This window comes from Nipponia nippon, unplaced genomic scaffold (genome assembly GCF_047370975.1).
Source record: "Nipponia nippon isolate SJK-2023a ecotype South Korea unplaced genomic scaffold, ASM4737097v1 scaffold_4, whole genome shotgun sequence".
NCBI classification, from domain to species: Eukaryota; Metazoa; Chordata; class Aves; order Pelecaniformes; family Threskiornithidae; genus Nipponia; species Nipponia nippon.
In genome coordinates, this window is record NW_028262358.1 from 79,841,153 (window position 1) to 79,859,801 (window position 18,649).

An 18,649-nucleotide genomic window follows, 5' to 3' on the forward strand; every position below is an offset into this window, starting at 1 on the left:
TCCACTGCCTTCGCCTGTGGAGTCATTTACATTCGTGCATAGAAGCACAACACCACCATCTTCCTTAGGTTTGATATTTGCTTTTGCACAGGCACAAATGACCGCAGTATGAAAGTCAGGATCATGAGGAAGGTGTTACGAACATTAACAATCCCCATCAACATTTAAGCTGGAGGCAGAATTGGGCTTCTAGCAGCAACAGAACAGAAAGATATGAGGAGCCTCTGGTATCCATTGACCTAGTTACTTTATCTAATTACAGTTACATTTGAAGCAAGGTGAAAATTCCTTTCATTCCAGTAAATGAAGGGCACGCTGACCAGGATTTTGACATGATTAACTCTCCTCTAACATGCTTGTTTAGAAGAAGGGGAGAGCAAGAGAGACAAAGTAAGAGAGAAGTGTGTGGAGGATAAATATGACTAAAAGCCTTTTTCAGATATTTTTGCAACTTGACATTAGCTTTGCCATGCTCTGTGAGCATAGCAAAGCAGTGCAACCTACAAAATTCTGCTAACTGTTTCCATTTTTCTTCTGGAGAGGGCTCATTGGTTACATTGTGTCAGCCACAAAACCAGAGAATTTTCTAACTGGTGGAATTCTTTCACAGGAACTTCTCTGAACCTGCATCACCCTATAAACCTTCTAATTTTCACTCCATATCTACCAAGAAAATTGCTCCAGAACATGAACTAATTGCTGTAGTACCGTTTAGCTGAAAACTGTCTTACATCACTGCTGATGGTGCTCTGGTACAGAAACAGTGTCTCTACTTCCACAAAACAAATAAGTTAATAGCAAATAAGCATCCTATTCTGTGTAAAGCTAAAGCTATTTCTCATGGGAAAGGACAAGAATGCCTTTAAAAATATGGAAGAATGGAAAGAAACTGAATAACCTTCTTCTGCTACCTACCACTTCACTATTTACCCCATGAAAAGTTCTCCATGCAGCATTCCTGCTTCACATAGTTGAGGAAGGAAACTGAAATGGAAAGAGGCATCTGGGTGGTTTGCTATCTTTAGTCTGGTGAAATTATATGAATGAACCCATCAAGATGAAGTAACATTGCCTTCATGGTTCTCACAGCTAGAGGCTATCTGCTGTAAAGTCTTTACGCAAGTCCTAATCAGCAAGTGCAGGTGCCACACATATCTAATGACCACACAAAACAAAACAAAACAAAACAAAACAAAACAAAACAAAACAAAACAAAACAGTATAATGAGAGCGAAGTGCCAGAACAGGCCTATTTAATAAAAATTACTTACATTTAAACTCTTCTCTGATGTGCTATAAAAATTATTAATGATGAACCTTTTGATATTTTAAAGGTTTATTATTTTCTAATAAAATCAATTATATCCCTTAGCTGATGTGGGATTTTTAACTATGATGCTGAAATTTCTCAATATTGTATAATCATTTCCCTCTAAGAATGAAACCTTTGTTGCTAAAGATGGAACTTCTGATAATACAATAATAAAAACACCTCAGCACCTCATAAAAGGCACTCACCTTTGTTCTTAAGTCTGAAAATGCATGATTAGCTTTACACTAAAGCAATTTCACCATCATTCAAATTAACACAGAGTGATTTCCACAGATAAAACAGAAATGCTTGGAGGACACTAGTGATTTAGTTTTAGCATCAAAAACAACTACCATACTTCTTTTTTCAGACTGATTTCCAGTCAAGCCCTGTTGGTGCTTAAATGACTCCTAGTCTCTAATGAGTTAGAGACTGGAGGCTTGCATAAGCCAGGTAAACTTCTGGCTGACAGCTAAATCAGCAAGATAAGCAGGAAATAAATAATTCTCATACTTCTTCCTACAGGAACTTGTAGGGAACAATCTTACTTTTCTCCAGATACTGAATAACACTTAAAGTCAAAAAAAAGTCCCTATTTATTTCCTTATTTCTTTTAAAGATATGCTTCTGGTTTGAAGTATAATGTTTAACCATGACCCAAGTCTAACATTTTTTTCCTCCAAGAAAAGAAATGCTCTATCTTTCCAAGAGGTAAGATTCTGGGAAGTTTATTTTGGTTTTGGGTTTTCTTTTTCTGTTTTGTTTTTCCTCCAATTTAGCGTCATATTTTCAGAATACAATAGATAATGATGATGGAGAGTCAGAGGAATTTAGGAAATCTGATTTTAGCTAAATTTGCAGAAACTAAATTATTTCTAGTTCTGAAGTCAGAAACTGATATTTAATTTTAAAAACACACTTATATTCCAACAGACATTTTATACCACTCCAAATAATTGGACATTTGACTATTCAGTTACAAATATCTAAAAGTAGCCTAATATTGTATCTGTATTATTAACATTACACAACAATACAAGATCTGTTTTAGAGAATAAAAATCCATAAAATCCTTTTGTTACTCAGATTTTCCTATCCTACAAGTAATCCTGAAGCCAAAGAATTCAAAGGACAGCTCTGAAATACTATCCTGCAGAAACTGTTCTTCCTCTGAACATCTGTAGCTAGGATTTTCTACTAGGTTAATAACCATCATATCATATTGGCTTTGCTTCCAATAGTTTATCTCCCTCTTCATTTAGATGATATAAAAAAATTCATTGCATATGGGTCCACATATTTAGCAAAAAATAATGCTCATTTTCATATGTTTGGCTCATTTAGCATAAAAACTGCCTTTCAATCCTTACAGCCATTTTTGCTCGATATTATTATATGTTTCTGGACCCTCCAGAAGCAGGGTAAATAGAAATCATGAATGCTCATGGTCCATTTTCCATCCTATCACTATAACCCCTACATTTTTCTTGAGGAAACCTCTCACTGTCAAGTCAAGGTGTTCCAAGCAGGATGCATATGTGAAATTACTTCTACACATAAAATGTCTCTTACATCAGCTTTTCTGTCTTGATTTTCAGGGGAAACAAACAAACAAACAAACAAACAAGCAACAGCTCAGCTGCTGGCTGAATTCATCTTCTGATATATCAGGCAATCTGTAAATTCAGTCACTGATGTTAATGGAAAAGGAGTCAATCAATTAACTTGCACACTTTCAGATTACCACTTGTATCCAATTATTAACAAAATCTTTTGACAGCACAGTGGTACCTTCTTGGATTCTTATTGACTCTATACCCATTCCACTAGATTCTTGTGTTTTGTTCTTTAGGTTGAAGATGGTTTTGCACATATCATGAGTAAACTGCTGCTATGCATTATGGTGAGAGTTACAATTTCTTCCTCCCCACTAATACTATGTATGACAGAGTAAAACACATGGAAAAAAAAACCAAAATAATGCAAATAAGCCTCCTCCCCTCTACCTCCAAAAACATAAGACACACTGGTCTTTCTCAAAAGCATCATTTTAGCTTGAAAACACTCAGATTCATCTATAGAGGAACCTTCTCTTTAGGCATGTTTAACATTATTCCATGCTATGATTTGCTAAATAAATATACAGAGTGCCAAGTCTAGACTTGCATCTTCTTTTCTTTTCTTGTCACATATTGGGGAAAAAATATTTTGACAAAACAGAATGAAATGATCCAATATCAGAAAAGAATGTTCAGCACTTTTTCTGGAGACTCTCAACTTTTTTTCAAGCAAACTACTTCACACAGTAATCCAATATTCTTCTCATGTCCTATATATGCTCATAATTAGCAAGGGCTGTTAAAAATAAGGATAAACCACTGCATATGTTACCACAGTGTGAAGATCTTTCAAAACTAAATGAAATTGTTCCTCAGACTGTTTTTACCTTTCTCAGCAAGGACTATGGGATTATTTGCTAATGGATGGTAACACAGTACACAAAGACTAACAAATCACTGTCCATGGTAGATATGAAACATTATTTTGTGTGATGGTATATATATTTGACAAAACAGTCTTCAGATATTGACTCACCTATAGAAGTTGTTTACCCAAGGCATTTGAAGACACAAAATGAGGTAGATGAGTTCTAGCTTGCTTGTAGTTAAACCCAATTAGACAAATACAAATTTCATATGAGAAATGTCACTGTTTTGAGTGTTGGGATACTTTGAAAAGCAAATTCCATAGTATGCATGTTTACAATATTTTTAACTTGGTCATATAGCGTGCAAAAAAAATCACAGAAAACTGGGCATGTAAACTGAAATATGAATATATGAGCTAGGATTACATGTGTGTGAAAACAAATGGCAATACATGTGGCATAATACCTTTCAGCATCTCCCAGCTTGTTCTAGAGATGAAGGGAATGCAAATGCAATTATTAAACTGTCACAGGCACTTTGAAATAATGATTTAGATAAACAGTGAATGGCATTCAGGCAGATGTCTAGCAATGAACTGTGTGAAACAGAATTAATCAAACAGAAAAATTCTAGTCAGTCAAAACTCAAAATGGAAGAAGGACAGAGAGTAAACTCATTACTTCAGAAGCCATTCACCAATGAAAACTAGTAAAGATGATTTATCCAGCTGAATCCTCTCTAAGAGCTTTAGTGAACAGCCTTTGGATCCTAAGATACAAGGTATTGTTAAGATTCAAGAGGATATATAAGATCCTGACATATCTGGGCAGTGAAATATTCAGTGTAACATGTAAATGAGAAACTGAAAACAAGGGAAATCATTATATGAAAAATAGCACAATATGAGTTTTGATACAACTTTCCACAAATACCTCTCAGACTCTGTAAAAGATCCATCAAAATGGAGAGGAAATATATGTTTATAAATATGTAACACCTATATGTAACAAGGCTTAAAAAGTAAAGTCAGAATGAGTACAGACAGAATGATCTGTCCACCTAATTGGAGATAATGATCTATCTATAGCTATCTAAAATTTAATTCCTGTCTTTGGACACAGGTGCTTAAGGAAATGAGAATGAAGAGATTGAATTGCTGGTAGTAAGAGACACCAAATTCCTTAAGGATGAACAGTTATGATTCAGTTCAGACATTCAAAATACCTAGGATAATTAGTGATGAATTGAAGAACCTTGTGATGGCTTTCAGAATAATGAGAAAAAAAATTAACAGAAAGGATGGAAAGAGAGTTTTTCGGCCATCTTCAATTTTACACAGCATAAGGATACTACCATACTCTTCATTTAAAAAACAAACAAACAAAAAAAGCGATTTTCTGAGTAAATTAATCTACAAAGTAACAAGAATTAACATAAAACATACTGATGGAGCAAGTGCTACAAACAGATGCATATTACGAGGTGTTTTCCTTATGGCAGAAGTCACCAGACCTACTGCTTTGTTTCCTAAGAAGGCCCCACACACATCTTAACTCTGCAGAAGACAAAGTTTGGCTAGACCTCCACACAAAAAAAAATCAATTTCTTGACAGAAGAATACAGAATTGACCATATTTTTCTTCTTCAAAGTACATATGGAGATTTAGCCAATGAGGGGGTACTATATATTCTGTTGGACTGCTAAGGAAGGTGAGTTATGAGTTCTTCAGCCATCCTCTGTTAAAATATTTCAGTTGTTTTGCTGGCTGTAGTTTCTTCTTATGTTTGATGCATGGTAAGCAGTATCTGGGATGTCAGACTGATCTACACCAATATAGCAAGGCTTTAGAGTACTGTCTTTTCCCCTTAAAATCTAAGGAGGTTATTTATGTTAAAAAGAGTAAAAGATAAGAATTTTTCCCTTACTGTAATCTCTAACAGTATTCTAATAGAGGCTATTATGTAGATGCTGTGCTTATATGGACACCCGGAGAACTCTTGATACTCTTGTCTCTCCTTGAACAGCTGAAGGGGATTGAGAGCATTCAGAAGTGATTCAAGAGAATCCTGAGGGGTTAGGATGAGGAGTCCATATTGAGTTGCTTATTTATATATTAGATATTCTATAAACTGACACTGAATGTAGATAAATCTCTTGTGGAGGAGGTCAAAGAGATCAAAGGATCTTTCTGAGTGTCAAGATGCAAAGTGAGAGATTGCTGCTTAACTCATTAATATACATGTCTTTCTTTCAGCCATATATCTTCATCCACAACATTTAGACTTTATAGCACTGATTGTGATCTGTGTCATAACTTCTTAAAATAATTACACAACTTAGATGATGACCATAAGAAAGCATTATAATTCCAGTGTGTTTCACATTTTTGATATAGAAAAAAGATGGAACATAAGATCTGTGTGCTGACTACAGAAAATTAAACTTAAATACTATTACAGATTATCCAGATTTATGATAATATTAATGGCATACAGCACAGTAAACTCCCATTCTGTTTAATCAATTTAAAGCTGTCATCCACATTTTGTGAAAAGTGATACTCAGATATACCTGAGCATATTTGAAATATCATGTGCAAGTCTTGCTTACATTTCCAGTGACTGCTGTCCAGGCATGATGACTGTACAATTTCATTGCTATAACATAAAGCAGGATAGACTAAGTGAAAAACATGTGCTTAATAATTTCCTTATGAGTGCAAAAAAATATGCTATAATTGAGGTATCTTCTTTATATTAACCTCAGTTATTGAAATTCTATTCAAATAATAGAAATCTAAAATTAAAATTTTCCAGGTCTGATATAAAGGAGGAGAAATTTAGTTCAGAAAGTAAGCTTTTTAGAACATTCTCACAGAATACTAGGATTTCCTGGTATAGCTACACAAATGTATCAGTTAATAAAAGGGTAGAAAAGCCATCAAAGAGAGAGAAAAATTCTTGTCATGCAATCTGCCTGGTTCACTTGACAAAAAAAAAAACAGTGTTCCAGAGGCTGGCACATTTGCTGTCTGTTCACAATAAAGATGATCTCTAACATTAACAAGGATTTGCTTTTCAACTGGAAAAATTATATGAAAAGAAGCAGACTATACCGAATCTTTTGGAAGCAATCAACTAAGGGTCATAAGCTGCAACTTGGTTTAACAGAAATAAAAATCTCTGAAATAATTGTTACAGAACAGTTTTGGAAAGTGTAATTTTTGGCATGCTTTTATCCTTGTCACAGTATTTTATAGTCAAGTGACAATATCCCCACTTGCATTACAACTGAGGCAAAACTATCCTAAAACTGTAAGATAGTAAGAGAAGCAGATTTCAGGGTTGCCATCTGGATTGCCCTATTGGGTGATGAATCCATTCATGAAAACACCTCATAACATATGCTGTAGACCTCTAGGGAGGCCTCAAGAGATAAAATTCTCGTAGGAAGAATGCTTCCTAAGAACAAAGGGCAAATATGCTAACTTCCTACTTGAATAAATATCAACATAATAATTTAGGAACCAGAGCTCCATAGTAACCGGAAAAGTAATTCCCTCTCATTCTGCCATTAATTCATTTCCATCAAGATATTTTTCAAGGAGCAGTTTGAAAATCAATCAGACAAGCTCAAGGACAGAAATCAGCTGATCAAGAAATATGAAATAAAAATGAAGACTGATGAGATGTAAAAGGATATGCATGCACTCCAGAGAGAGATAATGCTCAGGCGTCTGTTCAAGTCTGAAGCAGCAGGCTATTCCTAAGCTTCTTCACAGCGAAAAGATTAAGATAAATGTGTGGAGACATTTTTAAAACTCTTGTCTTCTTTTATTATGTTTTATTCCAGCTGGTAAGAGAAAAATATAATTTGGTGATGAGGCAATGTTCATTGTGCTTTTATCACTGCTTACAAGGAAATGGAAAAATAGTTGATACTAAATGCTTTGACAGCTGAAACCAGCACAAGGGCTTGACTTACAAGAAGTAGGATAGCATAACTCTGCTGAAGGGAGGAAAAAGCGGGATGACCTAACATACAGAATGTGGTATAAGTAAAGGTGAATCAAGCCCTTTAATAACCCATGATTCAATACTAACAATTAGGGCAGTGAGCACAGGTTAATGTATATTTACGCAATATTCACTGATACTCCAGACAGCTCAGTATAAGAATCATAAGAGCTCATTAGCAGACCACTTTATCCAGGGTAGTTTATCTGTTTCACAGCTGATCCGTAAAGGTGAAGCACCATGCTAAGGCAGGTGTATCTCTTCCAGTTATGGAGATAGGTCACTTAAGAGTAAACTGCTTTATGACAGACAGACACATTCACAGCAAACAAACCTTACTACACAGAGAAATACTTCGATGTGCATGGAATAACTTGAAATCCAGTAAATTGGGTGGAAAATAATTGGATAAAAATATTTAAGGAGCTTAGCCTCCAATACGTGTTTTCAGAAAAGATTTATGAAGGCATGGATGTTTAAAGTCATACATAACAGACTCCAAAAAATACAATACAATCATGAGGAAAGCCAGCTAAAGATTCATTTTGAAAGTCATTAACTGGAAGACCTACGTAAATCAAACATATTTAGTATTTTTAAAAGTATGAAACTGATTTTCTTCATATTGCCTATGCAGAATGGGAAGTATCCACCAGTTACCAACACATCAGACTTTGCAGAGACCAAAAATAGGAAACAGCTGTTTCATATACACAGACTAATGGAAAAGAGGGGACAATATGTGTCTATGAAGTTGGTATACAACACTGTAAGAAATCAGCATGTTTCTTAGAAATGAAACAATGGTTTGCATCAATGGACAGAAATGAAAAGAAATTCCAATAATCAAGATTTTTCATTATACAGATCAGAAAACATTGTGTACTTGACAGAACTCCAAAAAGGAGTTGGCATACTTTACTCCAGTCTTAGTTTTCCTTCTAATCACATGTAAACTGTGAATTTAACGGGGATTCTAAGTCAAAGAAACAAGTAAAGGCAGAGGCAAAAAGGGAAGATATTGGAACTGGAATGCAACAAGACATCAGATGACACAAGACACTGTTAGCAGTGACACAAAGACATTGCTAGCTAGCATCAGAAACAGATCTATTACTGTTGCCACGAGAAAAAAATGCTATATGACTTTCTCTGTTCACAGAAAAGTAATAGACTCAGTGTCAAGCAGACTGCATTTATCTATCAGTCATCAGCCTGTACGACAACAAAAGGAACTTTCAGAGACTAACCACCATAACTACTTAGATTCAACAACCACAACAAACAAGATTAAGAGGTTTTCATATATATGGAGAAATCACAGCCTACTATAATTCCCCACAAAGAATGACAATTAAAGAAAACACTGTGTACAGCACATACATGTTCATCCTATCCACAATGCAAAATCTGTAACGCCCACATAAATAGATGACTCATCATTTTTGGGGGTACTACAAGAGGAAAATGACATAGAAAAGCCCTCCAGCTAACAAATAAATCTCTCTCCTAGCTTTTTGTCTTGTTGAGTATGCAAAGATTCCAGCCCTTTATATCTGGTTCTCAAATTGGAAGGAAAATCCAACACTTTTTCAAATAAAGACTAATAAAGATTTATATTACATTTTTTCCCCATTTATGCCTAATATGTTACTCTATGGAAGTCCTATCACCAATTCTCTCTCAAAGATTCTTGAACCTTTTACTAATTTCTTCATCTTTCCCTAAATAGGACCATACCACTAATTAATGGGTGAAATCCAAGAACCACGACAGAACTGTACTTTCCATTTTCAATGTACCAAGCTCTTACATTCCAACACTGTCTGGAAGACATGGTAAAACAATAAAATCACGAAACATTTGACACAAAAATGAGAGGTTTAAATCTAAAAATAAATATTCTACACTGAATACTGATGAGCTGTAATTACAAAACATCATATCCTAAAAGACATACTAAGTACTGCTCCAAACATAGATACATCTTATTATGAAACACATAGTAATTATTATGAAACACTGGTAGTTAAACATTCATTATGGAAGGATTGTTATGAAATAGAAATCTTCTTAATAAAACACTCTAGGTGGAACCTATTAATTTAGTGGCATACAGTCCAACAGTTTCATAACACCAGGACTGAAAAATACATCATCAGTTGTGCAATACCTAACTTATAATCTGTACTGAAAATACATAGTCAACACCATGCTGCGAAGTCCTCTTGACTACCACACTTCAGTTAGCAGTATCTCCCTTTACATGACAGATACATTTTGTGAATTATATTTGCAAAAGTCTTTTACTTTTGAATTATGTTATTTTCTCTCTTTATTATTCAGCAGATTACATTTTTAACTTAGACCTGTTTCCCTGTATGAACTATAGTGTTAGAAAATGCTATCACATACCATGAAGTCATTCTGCATTATGAATAAAATCTGTAGATTGTCTTACATAATCCTAGATCTTTTGTTTCTAAATGTGTTATTAATATTTGATTGTACAAGTTAAGAGGAACTGAAAATCTCTAGATCTGAAGGCTGATACAAACTTAGGCATAAAAAAGGTATTTTATACAACTCTACAAAAAACAAACTCCTCTGCTCAGTATAAAACCTATTTCATACTGCTTTATAATGAAGATAATAAGGAATTTATGGTGCTGGTCACAAAAACAGACAAGTGAAAAAAAAATTCAGCAATACTGGTCTACTATGTGGTGCTTCCATTTAAAAACAAACATTCTTTCCAGTTCTGCTAGTGAGATCAAGTGACTGAATAGCTTAATAAAAAAAAGGCTTAAAGAAAATGTATCTTTCCTACAAAATATGACAAGACACATTTTCAAAGCATAATTAAGAACTCAGCCATACAACTCCTACTAACATTACTGGGAGCTGCCTGTCAAAAGCACTATGCCTCATGCTGAAAATGTCCTTCAGTGATAACAATAGGGTTAAAACTTTTGGACATATATATAAATATTTTACGTGAGGTGTTTCACAAGATAACACTTGTGATTTATGCTCAACTGTGCTTTCAGAAGTACCTTTATCACAGGAACACCTCAGAAATGAGTTTACTCTCTAGTTATATAGTCCACTAAAATCTACTGTTCTTTCAAGAAACTTTCAACATAAGTCTGGCTCTTTAAAGCAGACTTCTAAAGAAGGCACACAAGTGAAGTTATTCATTACAGAGTAAGTTTCAGTGTTATCTATATTACTTCAATACCTCATGTACTTTATGTACAAGTGATCTTGCTAAATTACTTTTAAAGTGGTTTCTAAAGATACTTCCTCTCCCCTTAGTAGAGAAATGATACAACTTCTCCAAAATGAAGCGGATAATATCAAAGAAAGATGGAGAACTCTGATATCAACTACAGCACAATAGAAAAAGAAAAATATGAAGATTCCACTGCGTACCACAGAATGAAATCATAAAAATCTTGGAAGATTGCATTATCAAGTCAAACATATCCTTCTAAAAATCATTGCTACAGATAAAAAAAAAATCTTATTAAAGGGGTAAAAGCCAATATAGTTTATATGTATTTGATTAAAAAAATATGTAAAAGTGTCTACTAAGAGGAATCTGCAAAAGAGACTACATCTCCACCCCTTTGAGAATCATTGATTTACTGTTCTGAATTTTTTTTTGCTGTCACAGCAAAAGTCAAAGTTATAACATGTCAGACTATATTCCTGTGAGCATCTGGAGTCAGTCCTAATTAGTTAACAAAGAAAATGAAACTTATAATAGGAACTTTTGACAAAATATGCTTTCCTGCTTGTCTATGTTGAAGAAAACAGATGAAAAAGTGAGCCCTATATATCAAACTAATTTATAATTTAACAGTTGTTGTATTGAGGTCTTTAACTCTGAAAGCTCAACTAAACATGCTTCCAAACACATTCCAATCTGGGACTTTAAATTATGTGAGGTATCTCAGGGATCTTACCTAGTACATGATTAAAAACTAAATATTGTTACCTTAGTTCTAAGATGCTAATCTACATAAAGTAGCTTGTTTTGTAACAGGTAGAGGCCCAATTTGGACATCTAGGATTAACATGGGCAGCTAAGTACTCAATTTGAGATTAAGCACCATAGCATTAAATGAAGTCAGGCTAACAAAATAAAATATGTCAACCCCTGTCTTTCTAAACACAGCACAACTGGGAAAAGACTTAACTAAAAACTTCCATAAGCTTTCTAGTGTCTCTAAATTTGCAAATAAAAGGAGAAAGCTAGCTAGCATACTCAAGACTTAGTGACATAACAAACTGGAGACTTAGCATGGCAGTGGAGAAAATTAATAGTGAGAACCCTCATCATTAATTATTCTTCTGTACATCATGAAGTTAAAATATAAGAGTATGAAAGTAAGAAAATTTTTGTGACTTTTGACAATTATTAGTAAGAAAAAGATGATAACAATTGCCAAAAAAATCACAAAAGTTGACATGTTACCTGGCTATGACAAAGAGCACACAACTGACACCCAAGTAAGCCAGCAGAATATACATCCAGATATCAGGGGAGAGAGGATTCAGGAAGGAGAAGACGCCCGGGTTTGTACCATTGGGCTTGCGGTACAAAATACTTATTCCAAGAGTCATAAAGGGCTTGGAAAAGTCGATGACCTTCTCTCGAACATAGGTAATTGCCAATGGTGCAACTGCAAGGTCAGCTTTCTGTTAACAGAAATACAAAAAGAGAAACAGGCCATAAGTCAGAAGAAACAGGTTGAAGCAGACAATCAGATTAGGCAAAACACAAACTTTACATGGAGGAGGTTTGTTCTTGTACTAGGTAGCCTGAAATTTAAAACTCTCTTCTCACTATAAGTAAGGAAACAGATTTATTCTACTTCCTATTTGCTAAACTGACATAGCAGCATTTAGAGAAAATTAAAAGTGCTATTACAGAGATAGAAGCAAAGAAAAATATTCCATCTTGCAGAAAACATGAACAGCCATTATCACATCTTTTAAAAATTTTGAAAATGTACATATTGATGTATGTCTTCTCTTTGTCACTCCTTCACTGTGCTCTTTAGAAGGTAATATATTTGTGGAACAGATGTGAATATGCTTGTTCAAGTGTAGGGAAAGGGCCATGAAGCAGTTTTGCTTATTTTAGCGTAAAAATATTGGTACAAAATGAAGAACATTTTAAAATGGGAACCTGAAAGGTTGCTACAGGGAGTAAGTTCTTACAAAGTAAAACTCTCCTTACTAGTTTGAGGAAATCACCATGAAACTTGTAGATAACTGACTATTAATCAATTGCACCATTTAAAATGAAATCATAAAATAGAATGTATTGTCAATTTACATTTAGTTTTAGTTATTATGGCAATAATTCATAGGAGATTAGTAAATGGTCTATACTATATTTTATTCAAAACTTTATGGAAATCATAGTGACAAGAAATCTACAGCATCTACCTTTTAATCTCTTGTCAACAGCTCTTGATGTGTGTGTGTGTATGTGTATGTGTATGTGTGTGTGTGTGTGTGCATGTACATGTGCATGGGCATTTACAAAAGAGGGAAGTTCAGAGCAAGAAGTTGTACAGTACAAGACTCGTCAAGCTGTAAACTAAGAATTCCTTGTAAACTACATGTAAATATAGGTATGTAATGACAGAAACAGTATAGCTACCATGAAATACTGTTATCCAAGTAACATGGCTGTAAGTAACACCATTTTCAGAATGCCTGTTCTAAACCAAGATCCAGAGATTTTATTCCCAATAAAATCGTATAAATTCATACATTTATATATTCTATTTTGCTCAGTTGGTGTTGTGTATACTGTGTAACACTGAAAATCCCACACAATGTTACAGCACTTCAATGCTCCTTTTTCTTTCTGTTGTCTCACCACAAAGTTCTACTATAGTCTATTGTTGTTATGAGCATTTATCGCATCATTAGATCTGCTCTAGTAAACTACTTCTGTGTTACAATGTGAAACTGTTGGCACTGTGCATTTAATTTGGTAAGCGTTTACTGGTCAAAAACATGACATACGCTTCATTTTCATTGGTATTCAGAACTAATAGGTATTAATCAGACCAGCAAGGCTTTATTCCACAGCAGCTGAGTTTTTATGGATTGCATATTATTGATGATATTCCAGCTGATGCAGAAAGAAAACAGTAAAGTAAGAAACTAAAACTAATTTGGATTAAAAGTTATAGGTTAACATGTAGAAGTTTGAGAAACATAACTCAAGTTATTAGTTTGAGAGGAAATTAGCAGTTCTTACCCTAAGAGTCTGAAGGCAGCTCACTAAAGACTGTCAGAAGAGGCAGCTGCCCAAAGATGGAGAAAATAGATCTTTTGGAAGGCTATTGGCAGTTGTGAATTTTGGTCTTAAAACATTAACAGAGCCTTAATGAACAACAAATCATTTATTTTAACAAATACTATAGGAACTCCAACCCTTGGTCATTAGATGAAAGCAAAACAGTATACAGTCAATATAGGTTGTAACTATCTATCTCCAGTGGAGCAAAGCTTTAGGGAAGCTGCAGATGAAATTAGAAAAATAACCGAACAAGAAATAATGCATGTCTCATATGACAGAATCAGATATCCCAACCTGGGAGGCACAGATCCAAAATACAGGTCCATATCTTGATATCTCAAGATTTTCTTCAGAGCTTTAGTAACTCTGTTTCAATATTCTTGAACTGCTATATTACCATAAGAACAAAAATTAAGCATCTCAACAAAAATAATATCCAGAGTCTTTACTGACTGAGGAAACAAAAAGCTACTAGAATGACTGACATAAAGATGTAATACTGTCACATGTAACCACTGTTGCTAATTAGATATGTTATCTCCAAAATATTCAATTCTCTTGGCAATTGTTTCATTCTGAAATGGCATTACTTGAAAGTAAGAGAAATAAGGGGCCAAGTTTCCAAAAGTGCAGCATCAGGGTCTCCTAAAGAGAATTCTCTTTAGTTAATTTCTCAGGATGAATTGGAGAGGAATGGTGTAAAATTAGGATTTTATCAATCTACATTTATCAGCATTTACAAATGAGTACATCCTAAAATGACTTTCTGATAAGTTCCATAACAAAGAATATTTGTCTCACTTGGCAATGATGTATGATTCCATTTTTTAGAATGAATGTATGTATGATTATATTTTTTAAAGGAAAAAAAAGTTTTATCTGTCTGAAAGCATAATCCTAAATAGAACTTATTCTCAACCTTAGAGAACTTGAGATGAAGGCCTTTTTATGACAGCATCCAAGGACTGGTGAGGATAAGCTAGTTGCTACAGAGAAAAGTTCTGCACCAACTAAAGGTTACAATAGCAATTAGAAACAAGTCAGTCCAACAAAGACATTCCGACACAAGGCATGGTCCCAAGCAAAATCAGAGTTGTACAGCAACACAAACAGTAGCCATACCATGTGATGAAGGAGCACACTGCAGACAATAATGACAACAGTAGATGTCAGAGACTGGAGAAAAATATTCCTCACAATAAATTCTTACTTTAATTATGTCAATTGTGAGGAAATCACAATCCTGCATTCACTCCACCATTCAAAGACATGGCATGATAAACTGGAGAATGGCACTCACATTCTGCATCCATCTTGACAGTTTTTCAAAGAGAAGTTCTCTAGCAAGGAAGAGAATGTCCAGGACAAAAGGGAGGAAGAAACAGAATTTATCATACTCTACAAGACACTTTTCAAAGTCAACTGAACGACTGACAGTTATTCCTACCCTGCCTTCTCAAAGTGCACCAGATATTTGAAGATGACTTTTAACAGTACATTCTCAGTAGTACTTGATTTTCCATCTTCACCCTCCATCTTAAAGGGTAATGATATTTTTTCCTTTCATACTAGTATATGCACTCTCAACATGGTCTACATTACTGCAGAACTCTGTGAGCAGGGATTGCTAGACCTTCCATTCTTTTTGTGCCCTATGAGGACTGCACATGCTCTCTTCACAGCCTTGTAGTTTTCCCTGTCTTGCTGCCATGTGCAGTTGTAGGATGTTCACTCACCAACAAATGACTCAAGGTATACATGATTTATTTCTGCTATAGAAGTCCCTAAGGCATGCTAAAATCCTCCTCCTTTGCTTCTTCATTCACATTTTACTTCCAAGCAGCTTGTTGACTGACTATTTTACATAAAGTAAAATTTAAAGAAAAAAGGGAGGACATTTTTTTCAGTTGCATAGGGCTGAAATTTGGCACATAATCTCTAAGAAGACAAATTTTAAAATTATACTGAATTCAATCTATGCATGCAGCTACAAATAACTTCAGTTAGAAATCTGCACATAAATGTTGAGTAGTGCATGGGCCATAGCATGTACAGTAAGCTGGTATTTGCAGATATTGATATTTTGTATGTGAAAATTAACTCTATAAAATACAACCCAGAGAAGCTGCCACATTAATTTTTGGGGAAATTGAACTTTGAAAGCATTTAATAGCTTCTACTAATAACGTTGGGGAAAGGAAAAATAAACACTGACTGAATTTTCTTTTGATGATCCTTTTCTGAAAAACTTTTATCTCACCTATTTTATTCAAAGGAATGAAAAGTTTAAATACAGTCTAGACACAGCAATCGCAAAATGGCTAATAGTAATTTTTAATTAGACTCTACAACTACAAAATATTCTGCCATAATAATGGAGTTATTTAGCCTATGTAAATGGCATCTGTTCTTCAGCCTAAGACCCTAAGTCAATACATAAACTTCTTCAGCCACCTCAGATTTTTAGGGTTGTTAACCTGAGAGCTGAATTTCAGTTACATTCCCTTTGGACAAAATGCATCCCTAAGCTAAACAGGGGAAGGCTAATGCCCAACTTCAATTCTGTAAACCCATCTAATGGGCTCAATGCACAGAGAGCTTATGCATTATTCCTGTTCACAGAAGTGCATCTTCCTGTCACTGATTTGAAAAACTAAGATCTGTAGTTTGCCTTTAAGCTTGTGATCTATCTTAAACTGGCTTGTTCATGCTGTTATGTTATAAAAAATTTTTACACCCTGTGAAAAGCTTTTGGCCTTGACACAAGATCTTAATTTCCTTTTGAAACCACTAGAACTTTATTAGGGCTTTATTGCTATTTTTATTTTAACTAGCCACTCAGATTATTTTGATATAAATTGTTTTTCATGTTTTTCTACTACCTTTCATGGGATCATAGAACAATTCAGGTGGGAAGAGACATCAGGAGGTCTCTAGTCCAATCTCCTGTTCAAAGCAGGGTGTATCGGGTTTGCGTGGCAAGGTTTTGGTAATGGGGGAAGCTGCTAGAAGCTTCCCCTGTGTCCGACAGAGACAATGCCAGCCACCTCCAAGATGGACTCACCGTTGGCCAAGGCTGAACCAATCAGCAATGGTGGTAGTGCCTCTGTGATAACATATTTAAGAAGGGGAAAAAAACCCTACGCAAGAGCAGACAGAGAAGAGAGGAGTAAGAATACATGAGAGAACTATGCAGACACCAAGGAGCAGGAGGAGGTGCTGCAGGCACCAGAGCAGAGATTCCCCTGCAGTCTGTGGTGAAGACCATGGTGAGGCAGGCTGTCCCCCTGCAGCCCATGGAGGTTAATGGTGGAGCAGATATCCACCTGCAGCACATGGAGGACCACATGCCAGAGCAGGTGGATGCACCTGAAGGAGGCTGTGACCCCATGGGAAGAACCTGCACTGGAGCAGGCTCCTGGCAGGACCGGTGGAACCATGGAGAGAGAAGCCCATGCTGGAGCAGGTTTGCTGGCAGGACTTGTGACCCCACGGGGGGCCCACACTGGAGCAGTCTGTTCCTGCAGGACTGCACCCCATGGAAAGAACCCACGCTGGAGCAGTTAATGAAGAACTGCAGCCCCTGGGAAGGACTCATGATGGAGAAGTTCATGGAGGACTGTCTCCTGTGGGAGAGACCCCACACTGGAGCAGGGGAAGAGTGTGAGGAGTCCTCCCCCTGAGGAGGAAGGAGCAGCAGAGACAGCGTGTGATGAACTGACTGCAACCCCCATTCCCTGTTCCCCTGCACCGCCAGGGGGGAGGAGGTAGAGAAAATCGGGAGTGAAGTTAAGCCCAAGAAGAAGGGAGGGGTGGGGGGAAGGTGTTTTAAGATTTAGGTTTTATTTCTCATTACCCTACTCTGATTTTGATTGGTAATAAATTAAACTAATTTCCCCAAGTCAAGTCTGTTTTGCCCATGACGGTAATTGCTGAGTGATCTCCCTGTCTCTATCTCAAACCATGAGCCTTTCATTACATTTTCTCTCCCCTGTCCAGCTGAGGAGGGGGAGTGATAGAGCAGCTTTGGTGGGCACCTGGCATCTCTGGGTTTTACTCAGTCAGTTTTGAAAACCTCCAAGGATGGAGACTACATAACCTCTCTGGATAACCTGTTCCACTGTTTGTCTGTCCACATAGTGAAAAAGTTTCTACAGACAAGAAGTGGAGCAGGTTGCTTAGAGGAGTTATGCTATTTCCATCCTTGGAAGTTTGCAATTTATGCCCATTGTCTTTTGTCTTCCTGCCAGGCACCACTGTGAAGAGCCTGGATGCATCTTCTTGATAACCTCCTCACAGGTCCTGGAAAGCTGTTACTAGAAATTGTTACCTTTGCTAAATGTAAGTAACATACCATAAAGTCCAAAACAAGTCCAGACTAGATAGATGAGTTTGGATTTCATACCTTCTTATTTGTGGATCCTGACTTGTATCATTTAAAATTATTTGCTAACAATATCATATATAGATGCAACTTTAGCAGTTGTTACTTTATTATGTTAATAAAGTGATATGATGACAGTTTCAATAGGTACTGGCTCAAGTTACACATTTGTTACT

General features: G+C 35.7%; 1 protein-coding gene across 2 annotated transcripts in view; it reads right to left on the reverse strand.

Annotated features, from left to right (window-relative positions):
- The window catches only part of GRIK2 (glutamate ionotropic receptor kainate type subunit 2), a 439,138-nt gene that overhangs the window by 143,163 nt on the left and 277,326 nt on the right, over nt 1–18,649 (reverse strand). For both annotated transcript variants that reach the window (XM_087774640.1, XM_087774639.1), the window contains one exon: nt 12,242–12,465. In XM_087774640.1, coding sequence (XP_087630766.1) covers nt 12,242–12,465 — 224 coding nt within the window. The remainder of the gene's footprint in view (nt 1–12,241; nt 12,466–18,649) is intronic.